The 17,632-nt window shown below is 36.7% G+C and overlaps 3 protein-coding genes across 4 annotated transcripts; all 3 read left to right on the forward strand.

The window, feature by feature from the left end:
• Positions 1-5,086: 5,086 nt before the first annotated feature.
• LOC113310854 (glucan endo-1,3-beta-glucosidase 4-like) lies at positions 5,087-9,369 on the forward strand. Of its 2 annotated transcripts, none has more exons than XM_026559656.1 (6): positions 5,087-5,309; positions 5,542-5,609; positions 6,723-6,840; positions 7,464-8,714; positions 8,808-8,835; positions 8,923-9,369. In XM_026559656.1, exons 3-6 carry the CDS (start codon positions 6,774-6,776, stop codon positions 9,062-9,064), a joined length of 1,488 nt encoding a protein of 495 aa, XP_026415441.1. In that variant the 5' UTR covers positions 5,087-5,309; positions 5,542-5,609; positions 6,723-6,773; the 3' UTR covers positions 9,065-9,369. The 2 variants fall into 2 exon arrangements, with proteins under 2 accessions (XP_026415441.1, XP_026415440.1); XM_026559655.1 differs by having other exon boundaries at positions 5,088-5,309; positions 6,726-6,840.
• A 406-nt stretch (positions 9,370-9,775) lies between these two features.
• On the forward strand, positions 9,776-12,417 carry LOC113310856 (constitutive photomorphogenesis protein 10-like). Its single transcript, XM_026559659.1, has 4 exons — positions 9,776-10,062; positions 11,128-11,201; positions 11,825-11,972; positions 12,090-12,417. Exons 1-4 carry the CDS (start codon positions 9,858-9,860, stop codon positions 12,185-12,187), a joined length of 525 nt encoding a protein of 174 aa, XP_026415444.1. The 5' UTR covers positions 9,776-9,857; the 3' UTR covers positions 12,188-12,417.
• Positions 12,418-12,510: 93 nt separating this feature from the next.
• On the forward strand, positions 12,511-15,344 carry LOC113310855. The gene is made up of 3 exons (XM_026559658.1): positions 12,511-13,136; positions 13,243-13,605; positions 14,688-15,344. The coding sequence occupies exons 1-3, from the start codon at positions 12,888-12,890 to the stop codon at positions 15,213-15,215; spliced, it is 1,140 nt and encodes a 379-aa protein (XP_026415443.1). The 5' UTR covers positions 12,511-12,887; the 3' UTR covers positions 15,216-15,344.
• Positions 15,345-17,632: the final 2,288 nt, after the last annotated feature.

The following is a 17,632-nucleotide window of genomic DNA, read 5'->3' on the forward strand; positions in this document are numbered from 1 at the left end:
AAATTGTCGATCCACACGAACACGGATGCTCAATGTCGTGATAAATCGTCGATGTTTTTGAATGGCGAATATCAAGCCACGAACCAGCCATTAAAATTTGAAGAACTCGCCCCACAACGACGAAGAAAAATCTCCCCAAAACGACGAAGAAATATGTCAAAAGACACCAAAAATGATGTAAAAACATCTTATTCAATTGAGTTATTTTGTTTTTGGTACTCAGATTTTGTCCAACTTTTGAGTTTGGTCTAACAGTTGTCCAGCTTTGCGTTTGGTACTTGGAATCAACGATGACATGTGTTGACTCCGTTACATTTTGACTTCCCTTTACTAATTATCAAAATAATTAGATAAAATCGAATTATTAAAAAGTTTACAGTTATACCCTTCTATTTTACTAATATTGACCTAGTAAGTTTTGGACCCATTCCCTTTATCTCCACCCCTATCGCCTCCGCCACCATATTCTCTTATCATCACGTACCAAAACAACCAGACTATGTATCCTATCACTTTCTCTATCGATCACCACTATTGCACCCATCTTCCCTTTTCCAAAGATATTTTTTTTAATTATCCAAACACAACATATATTAAATCAAGTGAATCCTTTTTTTGCTGCTAGTTATTAGTAAAAGATATGACAAGTTCATATACGACATCACACTGCGACTAATGGAAGAATCAGATGAAAAATAAAAATAAAACTGATGTTGATTTTGAGAATCCAGACACCAATATATCTCCCAAGATTTAAGAAACAGAGGGTGGTGCTTGAGCTTGTGAAGGTACTGCTGGGTGTTTATAAGGATCTAAAAACACTAATTTCAGCATCAGGTGCATCATCATCAGGAACATCTGATTTATTTGATTTCGAGGTTTGGGGATTTTAATTTGAACATTAATTTCATTTTAGAATAAGAACTTTGTGGGTTCTAACTTTTGTCATAATTTGAGTTGATATGGAAATTTAGATTTGGAATCGAACGATTTGTTATTGGGTAGGCATCTTGCAATTGAACGGATCGTTATTTGTGAATGGTTCAAAATTTTGTATTGTGAAGCTCATCAGTTCATAAGAAGAAGATGATGGGAGTTTAGGGTTTTTCTGAATTAAGGTGGCAATTTGCAGAAATTAGGGATTTTGTGTAATAGGGTTTTGGTTGAATTGGTTTGCGGGGTTATGCAGAGCAGTTGAATTTACTCATGGAATTATGTAGAGAAAAAGAGAAATTGATTGGATTTGAGGAAGCTGATTTTCCAGTTGAGCTTTTGGTTCATGGGGTTATGCAGAGTTCTGGTGTTTGTGAAGGCGAAGAAGATGAACGGTGTTTGTGGAGGCGAAGAAGATGAACTGAAATTAGGGTGTTGAAGGGACATTTTTGATAAAGTGGAAGGACATAACAGTAAATTGCAGCCTGTAATTAGATTTTTTTTTTTAATATTTATCAAACAAAAGTCAAAATCTAAACAAGTCAGCGCATGTCAACGTTGATTCCAAGTACCAAACGCAAAGCTGGACAAATGTTAGACCAAACTCAAAAGCTGGACAAAACCTGAGTACCAAAAACAAAATAACCCTATTCAATTACCTACTATCAAAAACTTTAAAAGAAAAGAATCCTTGCTCAGATCTGGTCCAAAAGGACCAAATCTGAGCAAGACAACTCTTGAGTTTTTTTTGTTGTTTTTGTTGTTTTTTTTTTTGTTTTTTTTTTGAGAAAGGGAAGATGAAGAGAAAGAAGAGAGACATTATTTATTTCTTTAACTTAGAAAGTAGAAGGTATACCGGATTGAATTAAAAGAGTCATAGCCATATCGAGAAGGTGTTTATGCTTAGTCTCTGCAACTCCATTTTTATATGGAGTGTAAGGACAAGAAAACTTATGAGCATTTCCCTCAGAATCCACATTAGTAAAAAAATTCAAAACAAAGAGAATAAAAAGTTCAAGGCTACATCCATACGGAGAGCAAGCCTTCGTTTTTGATCATGATTCAGATAAAGGTCGTTGAGTCAATATATATCTCGAACTAATTTGTCTTTGTCATACCTTGGAGTCAATTGGTTAAACAAGTGTTGACCGAGCTTAAAGCTAAGTCAGATAAGCAACTATCTAGTTCTCCTAGTGATGATTTTCCTTGGAAGAAATTATGGAAAGTTAAGACTCCTCCACGTAAGACCCACATGTTTCTATGGATATTGTCGAAGAATGGACTGACTGTGGCTGGAAATATCAGTAAACATGTTGCATGAGTATATGATGACTGTAGATTGTGCATAGAACTATTGGGACATCTGAGCAATTATTTCTTGATTGCGAGGCGTCTCAAATTGTGCTTTTTGCTTCTCCTATGAGACTTAGAACCAGTGGAACACCAAATGTTACTATTCAAGATTCTGTTATAAGTTGGTTGTTTGAAGATAAAGATTATTCAGAACCTGAAGATGAGAACTTGTTTGCTTTGAGCTATTTGAAAGCTAAAAACAATATAATGTTCAATAATGATAACCTCAGCTTACAAAATATTATTCAGGAAGCCCTATATTGGTTCAACATGGAGGTAAATATTGTCGATTCAGATGTCATTTAAACCGAGAGTGACTTGTTGGAAACCCAAAAAGGTCACTAGGAACCCCCTCCCACTAAAAGATGAAATTGTTGGTCCTAAATAATTTTCTTACAAAGCAGTTGCTAGAGATAATGACGTTACTTTACAGGGTTGTCAACATAAGATACTTAATTTCACATCTGCAGTAGAGCCTGGGCTCATGGAGCCTTATTAGCAGTTGAGTTAGCTATCAATAAGGGGCTCGTGGACATTATACTTAAACATGACTCGTTAATCATCATGAATTCCCTATAGTCATTATCATTAGCCATTGTGTGTTCATAACCCCACCAGCAGAAACACGGACATATTACATATCTTCGATTAAGTCGTGTTTCATTTTCTCAGAACTGAGGCCAACAATGTGGCTCGTCACCTAATAGCTCATGCTGTTGCTAACCAATCCTCTGGAATGTGGTTAACTTTCCGCGCTTCTTGTATTACTCATCCCAGTAAGAGGTTGTTTTTTTTTCTTCTTTTTGCCTTTGTAATTAAAAAAAAATAGTTTTCCTAAAAACAAAGAGTTGGTCAAACACGGTCAAGGTTAAAACTCAAGCACCTAAACTTCGGTGGGTTCACCCATAATTATTGTATGCAAAAACGTTTCAAATTTCAAATCCAAAGGACCAAAAACAGTAAGTAATCCTGGACAAGGTTCGAAAAACGGGTCACGGCCCAGGTCACAGGTACTAGGCGTGACCGTTATAACGTGTTTTGACGGGTGTGAGCACGTTTTGGGTCAAAAACGCGTTATATAGGAATAAAACGCGTTTTTTTGACGTTTTTTTAAAATAACGGGTGTGACAACGGTTAAATAAGAAAAATAAATAATTTGTGATCTGAATTTCCTATGTAAGGGTAATTACAGCTATGAAAACGGTTACTACGGGTCTAAATAACGTTGTTACTACGTTTTTTCATTTTTTTTGGTTTAATTTATTTTTTTGATTTTTTATTTATTTGTTTATGGGTTTTTAACATACAAATTTATGGATATCTAGTAAAATTCACAACCCTAAGTCTATGACTTATAACAATGCATTGTAGTTATCGTCTACCGATAATATTTATACACGCATACTATCACTATCCACTTGATATGTTCAAGTTGTCACTCGAATAGTTCAATGCATTCCCCAATATTTCAATAATGCATATTCGGATTCAAAAGCAGTCAAAACTTTGTTGTCAAATAATACTCCTAGGCTCTTAGCTACTTGCTACAAGACTAACCAACAAGGAATGCAACAGGAAGAGAGTCAGAGACTAGCTAGAGAAAAAGAGAGTGAGAGAGGGAAGTCAGGGAGTCGATTTATCTTTTTCTTTTGCATTTGGAGGTGTGTACAGTATATGCTACATGTGGTCTGTACTTTAGAGTTCAGACTCAAAAGTTAAAGAAATAAAACAAAAAAAAAAGTAAAAAGAGTAGTTGGTTTCATGATCAAAGACATAGCTAGCTTGTGCTTATATACGCATGCAACGAGATTCCAAATGTTTCAAGAATATTTCGATTTGCTAGCTATTATGTCTTCTTGCCCAAAGGAATTATTTCGATTTGCTAGCTATTATGTCTTCTTGCCCAAAGGAATGCTTTAAAATGACAAGAAGAGAATTGAAATGAAATCAATACCTCTGGTTCTCTGGTTCTCTGCTTCTTGCTCAAAGGAATGCTTTACATTTTGAATTTCTCATATACAAGTTTAAGAGGTAATATTAATTATTTTTGTAGATTTTTCATTCAATTAGAGATATAATTTATTAATACGTTATTAATTTATTTATTATCGTTTTTTTCTTTCATGATGTTAGAGTAGTGAATATAGATGTTTGAGAAATATCGATGTTTTTTTCTTTCGTGATGTTTGAGAAATATTTAAAAAATGTTAAGTGAAGAAATTAAAAATTGTATAAGAATTTCTCCAACTCAAATTTTTTTTCCTTAAAAACGGGTTTAACCGGTATGAAAACGGAAAATACGGTGTAAAAAACGTGTGTTAAAATGTTATTTAGAAGAAAAAAACTGAAATATTAATTTTAGAAAAACGGTTATCACAGGTGTGAAAACGGTTATAACGGGTCTAAATAACGCCATTTTTTCCTATTTATCGGTGTTATTTAGGTAAGCGTGTTGGTGAGCCTCACGGGCACGGTATATGAACGTGAGCGTTATAACGGACGTTTTTTCGGAAAAAACAGCCGTTTTTCAAACCTTGATCCTGGATAACTAGTCACTCATGACTTGCACACTCATTGCTAACTTGGAACAAATTATTGACTTTTCGATTGAAAACATTCCCATTACTTTTTCGAATAAACCCCATAAATTTATTATTATTATTATTAGATGAGAGAAACAGAAAAAATTTAAAAAGACTCACATTGATCGCTGTAGAGAAACCCTCTAGATTCCTCATTTGCCGACCACCCAATAAAAAAAACAGTACTTAGTGATAATTACCAGCTCTTTTTTTCAGCTTTGAAGAATATACTAGCCCATTTTCTCTTACATTTACCCTTCACTGCCATGAAAAAGATGTCTCTTTTCTGTCACCATTGAAAACAAAAGGCCAACTAAATATACATATATTCAATAAAGATATCAGCTCTACTTTCATTAAATAGAAGTATCTAAACTTCAAAAGTTTTTCCATTTTTTATCTGGAGTTGGACTTAGGATTGTAGAAGAGCAAGTTTAAGGGGTAAGGGCATCTATTTTTTTCAAAAAATTTGAGCAATTTATTTCAGTTTTAGTGGAAATGGTACTTGAAAAAATGTCTTTAGCTGTTCATCTACCTCAGAAAGTGTGAAACAGCTGAGTTGTTTGGTGGGATTTTTAAAATCTCCCAAGATTTCCTTTTTCTAATGTTTAACTTACTTTTCATCTTAGACTACACTCAACTTTATTAAAGTGGGTTGTGGGTTGGTTTACAGGTTTTGTTTGGAAGAGTTCTTCAGTGAAGTGAAGTGGACTTTCTTCTAAGCTGGTGAAGTTGGATCAGGTACTTACTTTTCTCCCTTTTCTCTGGTTTTCTTCTTATGGTTATTTTATCTGTGTGGTTTTAGCATCTCTGGATTGTGTGACTTAGGGTTTTTCCTTTTTTGTAGATTGGGTTTTTGCAGCTTCACTTTTTCTTCTCTTTGTTTTTAATGGCCATAGTGAAGTTTCCACCTGTAGATGTAAGCCAGAATGCTTTTGAAACTGTTGATGCCACTATAACAACAGAAATGGGCCTAACAGATGCATTCTGAAATGGAAATTTGAACTGGAATTGAGGGTTTTTAAGTGTCTAAGCTTACTTGATTAGGTCTGCAGTAGACATTGCATTCAGCAGTAGACATTGTCTTTATTTTATTCTGTCTGTAATTGAGTTGTTCGCTTATGTTGTACAATTTCATGATCTTGGTCTGCATTTTCTTTGGGACCATGTACCATGTTTGTTTACTCCTTCAAAGACACAGGGATGTATAATGGTTATTGACCTGTTGAAAGTTAAATGGAGGCCTCTCTTCTATAAATCCCATGGGGTTTGTCAAGAATTAGGCTTAGTCTTCTGCTCTTCCTAGACATATTGCCTTCGTATTTCATATTCTTCAAGATTTACTAACATAATATCGCAAAGATGCTAAACGCCTTGCTTACATTTTTGAGTTTGACAGTTCTTGAAATCGCTGATATCAAATTTTCAAGGTCAATCTGTATATGTACATTGTTCTGCATTCTTTTCTTATTATAAGGGATCTACACAAAAAGCTTAAAAAGCATGTATGAGTTACCATATGAGAGATATCATCTTTGTGCAGTATATTAGACACTAAATAGAGAAAAATAGTGCAGCTCTTGAATTCTCGTTAATACTATCTAGTTATGAAGGGATTTCGCACTGTTCAATACTTCGACTTACATAGTACTATTGTCCGCTTTGGTCCCAATTCATATTAGCCGTGTTGTTTTTGAATGTCACTAGCTTAAAAAAGTTGTTTTGCATCTCTCATATCATATTTTTTCCTCTGTATCGCAGTCTAGTTTTGCCTGTCACTACTACCATATTTTTTTTGAAGGAGAACTACTACTATATTTTAATTTGCTCTTTTTTGAAATTGTTTGGTTATAGCAGGAAAGGCAACCAGAGCTTGAAGGTTTCTGTTGAATTTTCCTTATCCAGATGTCGCCTGAAAAATGGCGAAATCATTTGGTTCTGCTGCTATTTTGTATGATTTCCAGTGCATCAGGTAATTGTCTAAATACATGATGATCAATCTTATTTGGTTGTGCTGTTTGATGACTACAGTGAGTATTAAAGAGGAATTCGGGTACTGTTTCGATTTGAACTTTGTTCCTTAACAAACCATCATCCGTCCTTGGTAAATTACTAAAAAAACAAGGCAGAACCAGTAAGTGTTTCCCCCACGACCGGCCTAATATCCATGCATTCAAATGTGGATCCTGTCCTTAAATGTATCTATATAGTTATATACACACTTCTACTCTAAATTTCTCAGTTTAATTACTCCAACATGTGAATCTTTTTTCGTACTTTTGAAATGGCTCCAAATAATCAGCATTTGAAAATCTTTGAAGGTTGCGAAATGCGAGTCCAGATTCTAAACCTGATTAATGATTAAAACAAGAAATTTTCTGTTTACTGCTTACCACCTTGACAGCAATCCAGTTAATACGCCTAATACTATGCTGTTTAAGCGATGTAGCAGTTCACAGTCAAATTGTTTGTTATGTTCAACGGGCATGCCTTTTCTTCTATTTATGTTTAGATGCATACTTTTTATTTTATCTTTGCATGAGCTTATTTCATGCATTACTAACACTGGATTTAAATATTTTATATAATTTATAGGTGCATTCTTCGGAGTAAACATTGGCACCGATATGTCAAACTTGCCTCCTGCAGAGGATGTGGTAGCAATTCTTAAATCTTACCAGATCACCCATGTCCGCCTTTTTGATGCTGATCGTCATATGTTAAACGCCCTAGCAAACACTGGAATTCAAGTCATGGTAGGAGTAACTAATCAAGAGGTCTTAGGTATTGGACAAACCCCATCCTTGGCAGCAGCGTGGGTCAATAAGAACGTAGCTGCATACATTCCAGGAATTAATATAACAGCCATTGCTGTTGGTAGTGAGGTTCTCAGTACAATTCCGCATGCAGCTCCCATTTTGGTTCCAGCCATGAACAATATTCATCGTGCTCTAGTAGCTTCTAATCTCAATTTCCAGGTCAAAGTTTCAAGTCCTCAATCCATGGACATAATTCCTAAATCTTTCCCTCCTTCCACTGCAACCTTTAATTCCTCGTGGAACTCCACAATGTACCAATTCCTCCAGTTTTTGAAGAACACCAAGTCTTTTTACATGCTAAACGCTTACCCTTATTATGGCTACATCAATGGAAACGGGATTTTTCCTATTGACTATGCTTTGTTTCGACCGATACCTACTAGCAAACAGATCGTGGATTCAAACACTCTTTTACATTATAATAGTATGTTCAATGCCATGGTTGACGCTGCTTATTACTCTATGGAAGCCCTGAACTTTTCGGAGATTCCTATTGTTGTGACTGAAACAGGTTGGCCCTCCCTTGGTGGTGCAAATGAACGCGATGCAACAGTGCAGAACGCAGAGACTTATAATGGTAACCTTTTTCGACGGGTATTGAATGATTCAGGAACTCCTAGCCAGCCATCGACACCTATCAGTACGTACATCTATGAGCTATTCAATGAAGATAAGCGCCCAGGACCCATTTCTGAGAAGAATTGGGGCATGTTCTTTCCAAACGGCACAACGGTTTATTCTCTGCCCATGAGTACTTCAGACCTTACGGGCGATTCATCAGGGAGTGGATTATTCTGTGTGGCTAAGCCAGATGCAGATTCTAGTGCATTGAAGTCTGGTCTTGATTGGGCTTGTGGTCAAGGATCGGCAAATTGCAGTGCTCTTCAAGCTGGGCAACCATGTTTTCAACCGAACAATATCCAGAGCCATTCTTCCTATGCCTACAATGATTATTTCCATAGAATGCAGAGTGCTGGTGGGACCTGCGACTTTGGTGGTACTGCCACTACTACCAGTGTTGATCCAAGTAAGTTCATTCAAGCTCCTTAAATGTAAACGAATAAGTTCCTGATTTCTGCATGAATCCTTTAATTATAACACAAACTTTTAATTTGTGCAGGCCATGGTTCGTGCATATTCATGGGAAGGTGAGAATTACTTGAACTTATCTTTGAAACTGTTTTGCTATTTGTCACAATTTACGTGTATTAACAATTTGATCTTTGTTGAAACAGTTCTAGATCAAATTCAAGTGGGCCATTCATGCCTCCTGCAGCGCCTGGACCTTTTATTCCCGGTAAAAGTGGTCTGAAACTGCAATTTTCTCGATTAACCTTTACGGTTTTGACAGTACTTCTTGCAATTATCCAACTATGATAAGCAGCCAAACCAATTTTGTACCTGCTCAGACTGTTAGGGTAGTGCTGTGGAGATGCAGTGTTGTAAAGAGTTCTGGAGCGCAAAACAGTCAACTGTGGTTGAATGTTAGTTTGTTGTTGTTGTTGTAGTAGTTGTCTATTCTTTGGTGTTTTGTATAATTGTGCTTTATAGTGTAACATCAGCGTAACACTGGAACCATTCTTTCACATTAAAAACAGGAAAGTTAGATCGTGTACAATCTGTGAAAGATGGATCTCATCTGTAATTCAAGAATGCCTTTTAAGTAATCAATTTAGAGAAAAGCCTGTTGGATTGTGCAACTGCTACTTACTCTGGTCTGGTCTCCTCATGGTAACAAATAAGGATCAGCCTGACAGTTAACTGTGTCGTAGTTGAACCTATACAGAACAGTCAAAAGCCTCGTTCAGGGACTCTAATTTTACTTTACAAGACTGGACAGGAGTGTGTAATGTTATGTAAATCCCCCCGGAAGCATGGAACTGCACTCAGCCGGGAGTTTATCTGTTCATTTCCCACTAACAAATAATTCTACATTTCATTGAGGGAGTGGGTCACTTTTCATTAAACTCGTTATTCTACTGAAAGTGATAGAAAAATAGCAAAAAAATCCAACTTTTGTTGGGTTTCAAGTCCGTTTGTAAACCCAGTTCCTGTATAAATACCTGTTGGGTTGGCAGTTGGCACCCTGACCACCTATGGCTCTACTCAACACTACGTAAGTATACCACCGGGGCAGAAATTCCACGAGAGAGAGGAAGGGTTGTTGAAAATGAACAGCACGAGCACCTCAGGAGTAGGTGGTGGTGGTGGAGGAGGAGGAAGGTCATGGGCTTCGGCAACATCAGTATCAGCATCAGGTAAGAGGATAAGAAAGGAAATGTTGGAATTCAACAGTGAACCTCCTCCTGATTGTTCTGCTGGTCCTAAAGGTGACAATCTCTACCAGTGGATTTCCACCATTTTTGGTCCTCCAGGTTTCTCTCTCCATCCCTCTTTGTTTTCTGGGTTTAGTTTGCTTCGAATTCAACTAATAGAAATACCCTTTCGGGTTCTGTTTTTTTTTCTTCCCCACACTTAAGCTATGGTATCTGGTTTTACTCCAATTTTGAGATTTCTCTCCATTTTTTTACTTCCCTTTCTGAAGATTTCAATATTTTCAGTTGATGAGGTCATCATCAAACACAATTTGTTAATGGAAAACTTAGCTTAAACCCCAAATTAATTATCACAGTATGTGCTTATCCAAGGATTCTAGTCAGAGGGGGGGAAAAACCAAATAAGAAATAATCCCAGACACCAAGTTAAGGAGGTTTATGTGAAAGTAATTTTACATAGGCTTGTGGAGATTGGTTAGCAGGTGGGGGCAACTGAACCCACTTGCCCCTACCTAGCTCTCCCCCAAGGAGTTTGCTTCCTTCTGTTTCTAGCTCAGGCAGTGTTAACAGAACTTCTCATGACTAATCATTGATTCTATAAACCTATACAACATTGAACTTGGATTTCATGTCTGGTAGGACTTAGGAGTGTCCAGCACATATTATCTGTGTCAACATATGCAGAGGAGGCTTAATGCTTAATAGTTTGTAACTACCATTGCCCCCTTCCATACCTTTTGTCCCATGAGATGGGTGAACTATGGTTAGATTAATGGGAGAGAAGCGGCTGTAAGATACTTGCTGTTGTGGTCAGTGATGTAAACCAATTCTTCTTAGTGTTTGATCCAAAGCATCTTTTAGGCTGTGTGCCAGAATCCGTCTTATTAGTTAATGTCGAGATTTATGAGATATAAAACCATTGCTAGATTATTAATACACGACTTTTGTACATTCCAAGCCTTTTATGAGTAGTAATTTATTCAGGTTTTCCGTAGTTACAACACCTCTGACAGACCTCATCTTGCCATGCCTAATTTATGGTTCACTAAGCAAGCAAGTAGCTGTTACGGGATACAATCTGAGAAATGTGGCATACGATATCGTTGTTTTGATATTGGGAAGTTATGAAACCCAACATTTAGTGTTTTCTGTTATTGTTTGCAGGATCACCATATGAAGGAGGTGTATTTTTTCTTGATATTACATTTCCAGCCGATTATCCATTCAAACCCCCAAAGGTATACTTGATTTCCCTCTTCAATGAGAAAGAGTAAAATTGTTCATTTTTAATAACATGACAATTTATGTTTTTCGGTGGACGGGTTTACGTAATATCTTTCAGTAGACAAAAGGAACAGAAAGAAGATATCTATTTGTGTTATCTTTACTTTGGATCGCATTTCAACAATACCTTTCCAATCTGTTTTAGTATTCAAGTAGTCAATATAAACCATTTTGTTGTTATTCCTCTTTCCTGTAAGTTTATACTCGTTTGTGAATCTAGAGAAATCAAAGAAGTGGCACGTGTATTAACATTTGGTTGAAAAGAGACCCAACATGATTTTCTGAAAACTTCCAGATTTTTTGGTTTTGTTCTGCAACAAACTGCTGAACTCCAATTAGACAATTTGCTTGGTTAAGTATATGTAGCAGTCACCGCTTGTGGGAAGTGCAGTCACTGGATGGAACTCGCACCTTTGTACATTAAATTTCTTAGTGGGGGACTTTTTGTGCTTTATTCAATTTTCGAATGACCCAATTCTTCAAAGAAAGATAGTTGCCTCATTAGTAGATATTGCTACATCATATTCTTAACCATGCTTTTCCTAGACAAACATAATTCCTTATTTGTATGTTTCAGGTAGTATTCAAAACTCGGATATATCACTGCAATGTCGATCTTAATGGAAATATCAGCTTGGATATCTTAAAAGACAGCTGGAGTCCAGCTCTTACAATCTCAAACGTGCTAGTTGCGATCAGATCAATGTTTACGAATCCCAATCCTTGTAAGTAAAATCTGTAAGTTTCTGCACAATAATATCCTTAAACTGGGAGCTAGCTCAATTGCTTCTAATTCTCCATTATTTAGTCAGTGAATTCTGGTTGTTTTATCATCCTTCCAGATAACCCACTTGTCTCGGGTGTTGCTCACTTGTACTTGGAAGATAGAACTAAACACGACGAAATAGCAGCAGCATGGACAGTGCGTTTTGCAAGGTAAAGTCTGATGATAAATGTCGAAATGGATGAAGTAACTCAAATCTTTCATGTACACAAGAAGGAAGAAATTTATCCTCCTGAAACTTTTATGTATCCTTCTCCCATCTGTGTAAGATTGGAGCTCATTGCGAGTTCTTGAGATCTACATTTTGGCAGCCAACTCAAGTGTTTATAATATACATTTTTCTGTTTGATGAAGAACTCCTTGAATATGAGTATATTTTTGTTTTCTTTTTGGGCATAGTAAATTTCCTTAAATTCCTCTTTAAGAATAAATATAAACATTAAATATAGAAATATAATAAATATATTTCTATGTACCCTCAAAAGCACTCCAAAAGACTCTGCGGTTCTTTCTTTTTTCTCTGTACCAACTACCAGCAAATAGGAAAGAAAAGAAGCCATTATCACACAGGTGTAGATATGGACCCCTGGCCTGCCTTCTTAGCTAGCCTGCCTTAAAAGCTCCTTCTTCTTCTTCTTCTTCTTCCCATTTCCACCCATAAGCAAGTAGTTGTCTACTCCCCATCTCTCTCTCTCTCTCTCTCTCTCTCTCTCTCTCTCTCTTGTAGGTACCGATACCAATCTCAGCAAAATCTGTTCATTTTCCACCATAAAACGGAACAAAAAAATTGAAGCTTGCAGCAGAGGAAATTGGAAGAACTGAAAAAAAAAAGTTTTATTTGTCAAATATACAAGCAATGAATCGTTTGGCACCACTTTCAGAAGAACCCATTAATGAAGAGAATACGCATCACAGCAAAAACAAAAGAAGTGGTTCTCTGAAGAAATTAGAATCAGGTGGTAGTAATCAATCATGGAGTGTTTGGTTCAAAAATCAATTCCCTTTCATCTTTAACAAAAAATCCGATCTCAAAATTCTCTTGAGCGTTTTAGGTTGTCCTCTTTCTCCACTTTCTTCTAACAACAAACAATCTCTGCTCAACAATGTAAGTAGTTTATATTCATTCTTTTTATTTGTTCATTAATTTTTCTGCGCGCGATAGAAATTTCAGTTCATTGTTCTTGATGATGTCTGGGGCTATTGTATTGTAGGTTGCAACAAGGGCACAGTACATAATTCAACACTTTGTAGCAGCAACTGGGTGTAAAAAAACTGAAGGTATTGTAAAGAGTGTGTATGCAATAGGAAATGTTAAGATGGTAATGGCTGAAGAAAATGGAGGCTTAAATGGCGGCTCATCGGCCGGAAGCAGTAAAAATGGATCATCTGGAGTACCGCAACAGGGTTGTTTTGTGATGTGGCAAATGATACCTGATAAATGGTTGATGGAGCTAGTTGTCTCCGGCCATAAAATTACTGCTGGTAGTGATGGAAATGTGGCTTGGCGTCATACACCTTGGCTTGGCTCTCACGCTGCTAAAGGCGGTGTTCGGCCTCTCAGGCGCGCTCTTCAGGCAAGTGGCTCACATTTCTTTTAGTATTGTAATTAAGTTATCTGGAATATTCTGCTTTTCTATTTTATGGTGAACTTTTTAGTTACGAATGATGAGTCTCTATCTCTGCCATAGTCAATTTCTTTACCAAACGGACCGGTAGGACTGGGAGTTGGGAGTACTATTCTTTTTGCTTTAATGCAAATTAATCTGTCTCTATTTTGACCATCTCCTCATTAAATTTTTCGTGCAATTGTATCTGTTTCTATTTCAACAATCACATCCTAGAAGATCGATTAGGTATTCACATTCAAGTTTTGTAGGCTCTCTAAGATCTTCTCATCTTAAGCTTACGCCTGCTATGTCGTATGTGTGAGACACAAAGTGTGCATAGGTTGCCTGTCATATTTCCAAGTGCCTGTTATGTGCATACACGCGAACAAAGCAGAAAAGGTATTTCGCCAATTAGTATACATAAACTGATATACGGATGATACTGAATCTAGTTACGACTCGATGAAACTTTTAGCTTTTATTTCCAAGCATGTAAAGACTTGAGCAACTTAGTGGTTTCCGGACACTACCTAGTACCTGGAAATTCAACTTTCCTTTCATTTTTAGCTCTAGAATCTTGATCTATTTTGTATTGGAATCTGATTCTGATGTGAACACATATCTGGACAGTAGAAACTTTGCTTTAAGAGATGTGATTCAAGATATGGTAGTGCATTATGACATCAGTGTCCACACCAGATGATGTTGTGGGCACCATTTTCAGTTCCCTGGAAGCCTCATCAACTCATGAAATGATTCCCATCACATGAAATGTGGTGGTATTTTTTCTTTGATGGATACCTTTTTCTTTACAACTTTTTAAGCATGTACAGACCCTCATATATTCTTCATATCCATTCATTCCAAACTTTTTTAGTCATTCATTGTACTGCCACTAATGTTCCTTTTCCTGCTGCACATGCATTTCCCTTAGGACCCTCCTTTTTCCATAATAGATCACATCACATTGAATTCTCTGTCTTCATCACCTCATCCTGAACCGTGTCATTCCAAAAATGGAACTGATTGATGAATTTGTCTATGTGCAGGGATTAGATCCTGTAGCCATAGCGGCAGTGTTCTCGGCAGCACAATTTTCGGGAGAAAAAAAGATTGAGGATGAAGATTGTTTTGCGCTAAAACTGTCAGCTGATCAAACGGTTCTAACTGATCGGAGTGATAGTACAGCAGAAATCATTAAACATAATATGGTTGGGTATTTCAGTCAGAGAAGTGGGTTATTGGTATATCTCGAGGACTCTCATTTAACTCGAATTCAGTCACTCGGATCTCAACCAGTTTACTGGGAAACAACAATGGGATCAAGTATCAAGGACTATAGGATGGTGGATGGTGGTGTAATGATTGCTCATTCCGGTCATTCTACGGTAAGTTTAACGAGATTCGGGAACAATGTTAAGGTTGGTCCGCTTGTTAAACGGATGGAAGAGACGTGGACGATCGACGATATCGTGTATAATGTGCCTGGATTATCAATGGATTGCTTTATACCACCGGAAGAAGTTCGAAATGAATCGTTGGCTAGGATGAATGATCTGAGATCATCCTTAGATTGATAATTTGATAATGGATAGTGTATTATTTTGACATTGACTTGACATTAGACTTTTAGAGGTTCAAAAACAAATGAGCCTTGGTTACTAATTCATGAAAGGTAAGCAAAAAAAAAAAAAAAAAAAAAAAAAGGGACCACATGCAATTTTGTATCATATGTAACAAACAATAAAGACATACCGAATCTCATAACTATAGAATTTTCAGGCTGTTTTATATTTCTTTTTAATTTGGAATGAATTTCTCGACTAATATTTTCTATTTGTTGTGTTATCTTGGGACGGATTTGGCCTTGGAGAGAGTAGGGGAGGGGATTTTTCTTTCGACGTTGACTTCAGTCAAGATGCTAATTTTTCGATCTGAATCTCTTGTTGAAGATTTGTTCTTCTTTTTGGTTGGTTCAATATTGATGTTGTTTAGTTCCTTGTATTTCTTCTCTTTTCTTTTCAACCTAATTTTGTTTCTTTAATGGAAAGTGGTGATAGGGTTTTTGCTAGTTCTGTTGTGGTTGATTCAGGAAATAGGATTTTTGGAACCTCTAGATTATGATCCTCCTAGTTTGGTTGAGACGGCGAAGCTAACTTTATATTCAGCGGATGAAGTAGAAGAGGATGCTCATCGATGTGAGAGTTTGGTTATTGGGTGTTTACTAAGGAAGCGTTTACCATTTCTACTGGTGAAAAATGTTGTTCAAAGAACTTGGAAATTGAAAGGGGAGATGAAAATGACTCTCCATGGTGATTCGGTTTTTCAATTTGAATTTGACTCTGATGAAAATCAAATAGCTGCTTTGGAGCGTGGGTGTTTTATCATTTCTAGTCAGCCTTTTGTGGTATGACCTTGATCTTTGTTGATTGAGCAGGAGCTAGCTGCACTCAAGACAATTCCAATTTGGGTTAATTTGAATGATGTGCATCTCCACCTATGAAATGCTAGAGGATTGGGTAAGCTTGCTAGTTTTATCGGTGTTTTTTTAATGTTAGATACGCAGACGGCTACTAGGTCTAGAATGACTTATGCTAGAGTTTGTGTGGAGGTTGATGTTGATTCTGATTTGCCTAGTCAAATAAATGTTATGGTGGGTAAAGTTAGAATTAAGGTTCCAGTGGAGTACAATTGGAAGCCTCAAAGATGTTCATGTTGTATTGTTTTTGGGCATACAAGAGAAAAGTGTGCAGCTGCTTCTAAGGCAGCTGCAGCCGCAAATGCTAAAAAGATAATTTTGGAAGCTAGTATGGAGAGGAACAAGAACACTGAAACTAATGAGGGTTGGGTAGTTAAGGCTCATAAAAGGGGAGAGGCAAAAAAAATAAGAAGATTACTGAGAATGGGCATGGTGCTTCTTCTAGTAGTGAAAATGTAACTATGGTGGAGGTTCCCATTATTATGAAAAATAAATTTCATTAACTTACTGATAAGGGTTCTGGTGAAGGTATGGATGTGGTGATGAGTAATGAAGTTGCAGGGATTGGAGCTCACAATGTAGGAGTGGTGGAAAAGGAAATTGTTTTCACTTCTAGTGTTGTCCCTAAGAGTGGTGAAGGTACTTCTGGTAGTGCAGGGGAGAGTGCCGGTTTGTTCAAACTCAGGTAGAAAAGTTGGATGAAGGGCAGAAGGATATTGATTTATCTGGTGCTAGAGCTCATTTCTTACCTAAATCGTCCGTCCAAGTGAAGAATTCTTTGAATGTGAAGGTAGCAGAAAGGAAGCCTGCTAAGATTTAAAAAACAACAACTAACCCTCCCCATGATTAATATGCTCAAAGTAGGATGTTGGACTATAAGGGGTTTGAATGACCCTTTAAAACAAGTAGAAGTTAAAAATATTATTGTTTCAAATAAGTTCACTGTAATGGGTGTTGTTGAAACTCATGTGCAGGAAATTAACAAAGCTACAATGAGGAGTAGAATAAGCCATTCTTGGCATTTTGTTAAGAACTATCCTTTAGATAATTCTGGTAGGATATGGGTGGGATGGGATCCAGAGAATATGTCTGTTGTGGTTTTACATTCTTCTTCCCAAGCTATTTTCTTAGATATTACTACTTTTCAAAATAAAAAGTTTGTGGCTATTTTTGTTTATGGGAGCAATGATAATGTTCAAAGAAGACATTTGTGGAATGATCTTAGAGTGTTTGCTACTTCAAATAGTAAATCTTGGATTTTGTTAGGGGATTTCAACTCCCTTATTGAAGTTGGTGATAGAGTGGTGGGTGTGTGGGGGTGGGTGATATTACTTCTGCTCATTTTTCTGTCTTTAGGGATTGTTCTCAAGATATTCAGGTTTTTGATCTGAGATATAATGATTATTTTTACACTTGGAATAATCAGCAGGTTGGTAATACTAGGATAGCTTCAAAATTTTATATATTCCTGGTTAATCTGCAATGATTGGAATGTTTTGCTGGGTCGGGAGCTGA

Source organism: Papaver somniferum, chromosome 9 (genome assembly GCF_003573695.1).
Source record: "Papaver somniferum cultivar HN1 chromosome 9, ASM357369v1, whole genome shotgun sequence".
NCBI lineage: Eukaryota > Viridiplantae > Streptophyta > Magnoliopsida > Ranunculales > Papaveraceae > Papaver > Papaver somniferum.